General features: G+C 36.7%; 1 protein-coding gene across 9 annotated transcripts in view; it reads left to right on the forward strand.

Annotated features, from left to right (window-relative positions):
• The window catches only part of Birc6 (baculoviral IAP repeat containing 6), a 256,628-nt gene that overhangs the window by 97,472 nt on the left and 150,112 nt on the right, over positions 1 to 9,044 (forward strand). For all 9 annotated transcript variants that reach the window (XR_002820364.1, XM_004627598.2, XM_004627599.2 and 6 more), the window contains exons 17-22: positions 344 to 477; positions 1,454 to 1,615; positions 1,717 to 1,848; positions 2,576 to 2,673; positions 4,448 to 4,595; positions 5,983 to 6,116. Coding sequence is in view for 8 of the 9 variants with exons in the window: in XM_004627598.2 (XP_004627655.1) it covers positions 344 to 477; positions 1,454 to 1,615; positions 1,717 to 1,848; positions 2,576 to 2,673; positions 4,448 to 4,595; positions 5,983 to 6,116 (808 nt within the window). In the remaining variant the exon portion in view is untranslated. The remainder of the gene's footprint in view (positions 1 to 343; positions 478 to 1,453; positions 1,616 to 1,716; positions 1,849 to 2,575; positions 2,674 to 4,447; positions 4,596 to 5,982; positions 6,117 to 9,044) is intronic.

The following is a 9,044-nucleotide window of genomic DNA, read 5'->3' on the forward strand; positions in this document are numbered from 1 at the left end:
TCCTTCCTTCCTTCCTTCCTTCCTTCCTTCCTTCCTTCCTTCTTCATCTCCTTCCCCTTCTCTTTCTTTTCCCTTTTCCTTCCTCCCTCCCCCTGCCTGCTTCTCCTTTACCCCCTTCTACGCCTGCCTGTCCTGTCAGTCTGACTGTGTAGCCCAAATTGGCCTTAAGTTCTCGACAACCCTCGGTCTCCTGAATGCTAGAATTACAGGTATGAGCCACCATGCCTAGCTCAAAGCTATCATTTTGAGATTTATCTTTTGATAGTCTTAATGCAATTACTTTTTCCTTAATTCTTAACTTTTTAGTTTCATTTTTTGCTTCAATTTATTTTTGTATATTTAGGAAAAATCATCTAATGTTAAAAATGAAAATGCAGGTGGTGCCCGTAAGTCTGAAAATCTCCGCGGTTGTGACTTACTTCAAGAGGTCTCAGTCACCATTAGAAGGTTTAAAAAAACCACAATTTCTAAAGAAAGGTAATTTCATTTCGTTTTATTACTCTTGTTTTTTTCTTTTTGCTGTGGTATGGATTCAACCCATTGCCTCAGGCATGTTAGCTAGGTTTCACCATGAGCCACATCCCCACTCTCTAATTTTTTTTTTTTTTTTTGGTGGAACCAGGGATTGAACTCAGACCCTTGCAGTTGCCAGGGAAGCACTTATTCCACTGAGCCATCACCCCGGGCCCTGTTTTGTTTTGAGACAAGATTTTGCTAAGTTACTCTGGCTACTCTTGCTTGAGCTTGCAATCCTCCTTGCCTTAGCCTTCTGGAAAACTGGGACTATCAGCATGTGCCACTGTGCCCAGCTTCTGTTATAATAAAAGTGTAAAACATACCAACAAACACAAAAATGGAAAATTTTTATTTGCTCACCAGCTTATAAAAAATTAAAATCTCAGTGATTATTATGAGGTGATTTTCTAATTCATTGTTATCCCTGGCATGCACACTGGTTTTTTTTTTTTTTTTTGTTTTGTTTTTTTTTTTGCAGAACTTGGGATTAAACTCAGGCCCTTGAGCTTGCCAGGGAAGTGCTTATTCCACTGAGCCATCTCTCCAGCCCTACACCCTGTTTTTTGTAAACTTCGTATCATTTAAAACTTTCTACAAATAAAGTACTACACATATGCCACATTGAAAAGTGTTGTTTTCTTTTATGTGGTGCTAGGCATTTTACCTAGCATCTTGTCCATGCAAGGACACTGTTCTACCACTGAGCTATGTCTCCAGCCCTGAAAGCTTTTTTTTTAAACAATAGTTATGATATTTATGATTTAGAATGAAACATATGACCAGTTTGTCATAACTGTTCTTAGCTTTTTTTTTTTTTTTGCGCAACTGGGGTTTGAACTCAGACCTTTGCAGTTGCCAGGGAAGCGCTTATTCTACTGAGCCATCTCCCTGCCCCCTCTTAACATTTGATGGGTCATATGTGTTTTCTTTTTTGTAGAGTGCAGCGATGTGCCATGCTGCAGTTTTCAGAATTTCACGAGAAGCTCCTTAACACTCTTTGTAGAAAAGCAGATGACAGCCAGATCACTGAACATGCCCAGAGCCTTGTGTTGGATACTCTCTGTTGGTTGGCTGGAGTGCATTCAAATGGACCTGGAAGGTTAATAACTAAGATTTTGCTTTCTGCTGCTGATTGATCTTTGAATGAAGGTTATAATTCAAAATTCAAAATGAATCTAAGTGTCTTCTACTGTTTTTCAGCTCAAAGGAAGGAAATGAGAGCCTACTTTCAAAAACACGAAAATGTCTCTCAGACATCGTCCGTGTCTGCTTCTTTGAGGCAGGACGAAGTATAGCCCATAAATGTGCCCGATTCTTAGCCTTATGCATTAGGTTTGTGTATTTCTAATTTGAAAGCATACTCTCCTTGCAGCTGCAGTTTGGTGGTTGATACATTGTCTGTGCTGTAATTTGTTTTTTGTTGAGTGAAGTGTACAATGTAGAAGTGTACTTTTTTTTTGGGGGGGGGAGGGGTACCAGGGATCAAACTCAGGACCTTGCACTTGCCAAACAAGCACTTATTCCACTGAGCTATCTCCCCAGCCCCAGTGCAGAACTTTAAAAGCTGAGCATCATTGGTGATGTGCAACTAAAATATTTTGGGTTCCTAGGACAAAACTCCACGTTAAATAATCCAGTAAAAAGAGTGTTAGGCTTTTCTGCTTGTTAGTAGTGATTTGGAAAATGTGGTAAGAAGAACTTCTTTCTTCAACGTCTCTCAAAACTCTCGTTGTCTTTTCTTCACTTGAAGCTAGTTGCAGTTGTAGAACCGGCATACTGGACATTTTTCTAAAGTTGTGCGTATAATTTTGTGTAAATCCTGAAAATTTACTCTCTAGGAAGAGCTAATACTTAGTACAGATTGTACTTGCTTCTTGGCCCTTTGTAGTAAAGATGCTGGTTTAATGGATTAAAAAATAATTGCAAAGGCTTAGTAGAATTAGACTCTACTACCTTACAGTATGTTTGCAAAGCCTTAAAACAGCAAGTTCTTGTCATGAATGTATTTTGAAGAATTGTGAGTGATGTCGTTACAGTTTTCCTTTTTAAAATTTTTCAGTAATGGCAAATGTGACCCATGTCAACCAGGATTTGGATTTGTTTTGTTGAAGGCTTTACTTGACAATATGTCATTTTTACCAGCAGCAGCAACTGGAGGTATGTAAAATTAGCTAATCAAAAAATACTGCTTTAGTCTATGAATTGTTTTTTCTCTGTTAACTCATTTTTTTCTGTAGCTTATCTATTTTTTTTTTTTAAAGGTTGGTAACCTGTCGTTGGATGACCATGTACTTTCTATTTAGTAATATTTCTAGGAAATGTTTAGATGGATGACAAGTATTAAGTCATGTCAACTTACATATTTTTTTGTACTTTTTTTAATTTTTAATTTTTTTTATTTTTAGGGAAGAGTCTATAGGGTGTTCAGGTCTCACTACTAGATCGCACTGGTAGTGATCTGCTAGTTTACAGCTTCCCAAGAGCTGGGATTACAGGCACTTGCCACCATGCCCAGTCTCAATTGCCCTGTCAGTGTGCTCCAGGGGTGGGGTCTGCATGGCAGGCCCAGGGATGGAACCCCCAGCCCCTGCACCTGCTTGCAGGTGCTTTAATCTGCTGAACTATTTGGCAGGCCCTTAGTTTTGTGTACTTCATTAATTATTTTTATTTTTGGTACCAGGGATTGAAATCAGGACCTTACACTTGCCAGGCAGGTGCTTATGCTGCTAAGCCATCTCCCCAGCCTCTGTACTTCATTAATATCTTTGACTATTTGGTTGTTTATTGTTGGCATGGCATATGTCTTAGACTAAAGTGTCAGAAAGTACCAGGGAGCCAACATAGTAAAATAGTTGAGGTGCCATTGTATATGCATTCATTTTGTGTATCGTCACTAAGCTCCATACAAGGGGCTGCTGGTTTATGGTGTCTATAAAGTTCTGTAGAGAGGCCTGTCAAGAGTAAAGCAACCACCCTGGGCATGGTAGGCCATACTCATAATTTGAGCACTTCCTCTGGGAGACTGCGGCTGGATGATTGCTATGAGTTCAAGGACAGCTTTCACCTGCTTCAGATAACAAGAACCCTAACATAGCACACATATAATTCGATGAAGATTTTTATGTTCTTTGTTGCTATATGCTGTTGTTATTTATAGACATTTCTCACAATTTTATAATTACCCATTCAGCAAGTTGAAATGAGATTTATATTTCACTAGGATTTGATCTTTGTGGAAAATCAGAAAACAATATTTTTCAAAGTTAGTTGATAAATGATAATTTTCTCATTTTAATTTAGATGAAGAGACTTCCTATGTATGTGAGCTTATATACCTAAAACTTTTACCTATACTTCTTTAGCATAGTATAGAGTAGTTCAGACTGTTTGTTCACTATCATAGTGTTTGCTGCTTAAAAGCTTCTTGAGTATAGTTTTACAGATAGGATGCTTAAATTCTGATGGATCTTTAGATTTATGAAATAATCTTTACATACACAGTGGTCATTTTTAAGCTGTCTTGACCATGTATCTAATATGCACTTAACTATACTTAATTAACTTGATAAAAGATAATATTCAGAAGTGATGACTTTAAGAACTTCAAGTGTTCACCTAATTATTCTAAAAGGAAGGTTACCATCATTGTATAGTATAATAATGCTATTGCCTGAGTTCACTTTATACACTTCTCAAGTATATTTGAAATATCTTCATGTAGGAATATGCCTCAGGAATGTGGTCCATATTTTTGCTTTGATCCTTCCATGGGACTTTCCTTGCAGTTTGTCTTTAAAGATTTTTTTCCCCAAAACAAAGTATCTTTGTAGCAAAAGGTGGTTTATTCTTAAATATTTATTGTGAACTTTTCTTTTTCAGAGAAAAGAGAGGAGAAAGAAACATTTTGGTGTTATCATTTGATTTTTTTCAGGTTCTGTTTATTGGTATTTTGTCTTATTGAATTATGTTAAAGATGAAGATTTGGCAGGGTGCAGTACAGCTTGTGCAACTTTGCTTACGGCAGTGTCTAGACAGCTGCAGGACAGGTTGACACCGATGGAGGCTTTACTTCAAACAAGGTACATTATTTTAACATTTAATGATTAACAGTGGGCTTTTCTGGGTATAAAACCACCTTTGCACAGAACTGTTACTTAATATATGTGTGCTTAAGATATATATTCCTTGAAAAAATATGTTCATTTTCTGTTTTAATGTTTTCCAACATGATTTAGCTTTTTTTTTTTAATTTTAGGGAAGGCAGGCCTGGGGATTAAAACCCCCTGCCCCTGCGCCTGCTTGCAGGCGCTTTAATCCGCTGAGCTATTTGGCCAGCCCTGAAGTTTTTCTTTACCCCCTAATTTTTCTAAAACAAGTATTCTTTCTAATTATGAGAAAAGTCCTATGCAGAAGAACTGGGGGCTACTTAAACTTAATGCCTAAAAATTGCAGTGCCTTGCAAATGAAAGAAATGTCTAATATGATTGGTTTCTCTATATTTACTACTTTACATGTATATTTATACAAATGGCTTTTTATCATTACCTTATTCTTTTATCTGCTGGTTATATTTCCAAAACCTCAACATAATGGAGGAAGAAATATTAAGAGTTTAGATTTGAATTCATGCTGAATTTTCAGCTTTTGAAATATTGATTTAATTATAACCGTGAGCTTTTAAAAATCATTTTAGATTAGAAATCTTTTTTTTTTTTTTTTTAAATATGTATTTAGTACAGGGTCTCAATACACAGATTAGACTCATAGTGATCCTCCTGTTTTCAGCTTCCCAAGCTCTGGGATTACAGGCATGTGCCACCATGCAGTGTCTCAGTTACGGTCTCATTGTGCCTCGGGGGCAGGGCCAGCATGGCATACCAGGATCTTGGCTTGAACCCCAGTTCCTGCATCTGCCTACGCAGATGCTTTAATCTGTTGAGCTGTCTGGCCAGCCCTTTAGATTAGAAATCTTTTTGCTGTTATTTTCCTCAGAACCTTTGTCCCTTACACTGTCATAGTAGTGATTGAAGAAACTGTGGGAATGGTGCCTGATAAGTTAGCATATTGGAGTCCTGCTGACTGAGTCTCTGGATACTGTCTTTTGGAGTATCAATTCAGAAAAGTTTGATGAATTATTAGTAATAGATGTAGTTATTATCTTCTGCTGCCTTAGTCTATTACTCTTTATTATTTATTTATTTGCTACTAGGTCTCACTACACAGTTTAGACTTGTAGTGATCCTACTGTCTCAGCCTCCCCAGAGCTGGATTTACAGGTGTGTGTCACCATGCCTGGTTTTGGTGGGATTCCGGGGCCAGCCTAGCATGTGGTACCAGGGTTCCACCTCGGGTTCTTTAGCTTGCCAGGCAGCTATATCCCCAGCCTGTAGTCTACTAATTTTAAGATTATGCTCTTAATTAAATGAGTTGACAGTAAAAATGTTTGTACATTATTTTATTTTTCAGATACGGATTATATAGCTCACCATTTGATCCAGTTCTTTTTGATTTGGAGATGAGTGGCTCTTCTTGTAAAAATGTATACAATAGCAGCATTGGTGTTCAGTCAGATGAAATTGATTTATCTGATGTCCTTACAGGTAGTGACTTGTTTTATTAAAGGAATTTCTAAAAGTTATAACCTAGGTTTAAGCTAGTGTATTACTGAATGCATTAAAGTTTCTATATTTTCCTTAGAAAACTAAATTTTTTAGAGCTTAATGTTTGTTAAGCTTTGAAGTATTTGCCTTAATTTCTTAGTTTCTATCTCCCCATTAAAAAAACAAAAACAACAACAACAAAAAAACAGGTTGACTATCCCTAATCTAAAAATTCAAAATCTGACATGCTCTTTAGATTATAGAGCATTTTTTACTTCCATGTTAGGACTACTCAAGCACTAGGATTATAAATATTCCCAAATCCAAACAAAGTACCAAACACTTCTATTCCCATGCATTTTGGATAAGGTATAGTCAACCTGTATATTAATGTTATCTTTGAAAGGATTACTTTATGCTTTCCTTATTTAAGACAGTTTTATTGTTCATTAAAATGTTTAAAATTTGATTTATGTGCTGTGTCCTTTTAAATTATTTGCTGTAACTTTGCTCTCTGTAAAGTGCAAGTATGTTATTTGAAAAATATAAAATTAATACATACTTACTTTAATACACAAGAATGCGAAAAGTAGAACTTACTTTTTAGTATGCCCTCTTACCTAAAGTAAGCTTTGTGTATATTACATGTTTTTTACATATTCCCGAAGAATCTGTTGTAGGCTTTTTTTTTTTTTCTTTTTTCTTTTTCAATTTGAGACACTGTCTTGCTGTACAGTTCTGGCTGGCCTTGAACTCACATTGTAGCCCAGGCTCATCCTGGATGCTCAGTTAATCTCTTGCCTCAGCCTTCAGAGTGCCTGGATTACAGGCATGTGCCAGTACACCTGGCCAAGAATCTGCTTTTAAAGTTCTACATGTCACCATGTATGTGTAATTTTCATGTGTGTGAACTTGATGTTTATCTGTATTAGCTAAAGAAGTGGCTATTAAATTTTTTTCCTGTGTAATTGCACTTATTGCAAGTGTTGGTAGTAAATAATAATATTAGAAAATATATAGATACATTAGAAATAATTAATGCATTAAATATAAATAAATTTGGTGAGTTAGTCTCATTTTCCATATTATAAATTGTGAATTGTGAAAAAGGAAGAGAGACTGAGTGAATGTGGAAATACAAATAAAATGTGAAATACCAGTACCTTAACCTTTTGCCCACTGATTGTTGCCTAGATGTCTACCTGTTTAGTCTTATTTGCTATATGTATTCTTAACATTTCTAGTGGAAGAGGTCATGCTGTGCATACTGGTCTGTCACTTTCCAGTGGCTTGAGTTTATGTGGTTTGGTGTTGCTTTTTGATGCTTTAACCTCTCATTACCTTATATGTATCTCACCAACTCTGATTACCATATGCCCATTCTATATCTGAGAGACGCATCAGCTAGACCATCGCAGCTTGGGGTTTGGAGGATAAGCTGACGCTAATGCCATAGGTGCATCAGTACTCCACAGGCCAGCAAGAGATGCCTTTCAATAAGAGTGTAAGGAAAAGATAGTAAGGTTGAGGTCATGCTTTCTGGCACTCGGGTTTCAAGAACAGCTGTATTCAGTAAAGAACACTCTAAAAGGGTGAAATACAAATCATGGTATCTCCATATGTGTGTCTTCATCTTATTTGTCATTATTAGTCCCAGTGCATTTCTTCTCAACTAGTGGCATGAGCTGTACAAGGCAAAGGTTATCCTTGGTACCTCTTTCTTATGTGCCACATTGAGCCTACTATCCTGTTCTACCTATTTTGAACCCATATGTATTTAAATTCTGCTTCTTGTCTTAGCTACAACAATGACCTGATTACAGTTCATGCCATAGTTGTCTTGAACCTAGACTGCTATCATAGCCTTTTTAAGAAATTTAATCTTTTTATTTATTTGGTACAAGGGTCTGAGTATGCGGCTCGGACTCATAGTGATTCTCCTGTTTCAGCCTCCCCAGCACTGGGATTACGGGCATGTGCCATCACACCTAGTTTTGTGGCTGGCACAGTGTTGCCAGAGTTCAGGGCTGGCATGACATGTGGTACTGGGAATTGAATTCAGGTCGTTGCACTTGCCAGGCAGGTGCTTAGACCACTGAGCTATCTCCCTAGCCCCAATAATAGCTTTTGAACTGATCTTCCTGTATTGTTTTTTGTGTCACTTCATTAAAGTTTTTCTACATTGCATTAAGTGCAGTATTTTTTGAATGAAGCCCAATCATTCAGTCTTTCTCTTCCAAATGCTTCTCATGGCTTTCCATTTTTCTAAAGTTCATAGTCTCTAATAAAGAATAAAAATCAGAGTCTCTTTTATTTACTACCTGAGTTTTTGCATTGTTTTAGCTCTTTTTTTTTAGTTTTTTGGTGCCAGCAGTCAAACTCAGGACCTTGTGCTTGTCAGGCAGGTGCTTGTGCCACTGAACTACATCCCTGGATCTATCTCCTTTCTTTGATGTAGTGATTTTCCAAATATTGCCCATGTACTCCCTCGGTGTTTCGGTAGTCCTTTAAGGAGACCTAAAATGTGAGGACTATTTTTATAATAGTACAATTTTATTAGCCATTTTCACTATGTTAACATTTGTACTGATTGTGAAAACATGTTCTTCAGTATGAATTCGTGATAGAAAATGTCCGTTTGATTTATGAATGTCCTTAATGAATCAGTAAAACTTAACTAAAATTTTGAGTCCATTATTAGACATCTTACAAATATTGTATGATTAAATGGGAAATAACAGTCAGCACTTCTATATACTAAAGTCACATGGTGGTTTCAGATTAGCACATTTGTGTAACAATATTTTATGGAACACCATTTTTGAATGATAAATTTTCTAAAAAATAAATGACTGGGCTGAAGAGATAGCTCAGTGGCATAAGTGCTTACCTGGCAAGAACAAGGTCCTGAATTTGATCTCCAGTCCC

Source organism: Octodon degus, unplaced genomic scaffold (assembly GCF_000260255.1).
Source record: "Octodon degus isolate 3935 unplaced genomic scaffold, OctDeg1.0 scaffold00020, whole genome shotgun sequence".
Lineage (NCBI taxonomy): Eukaryota > Metazoa > Chordata > Mammalia > Rodentia > Octodontidae > Octodon > Octodon degus.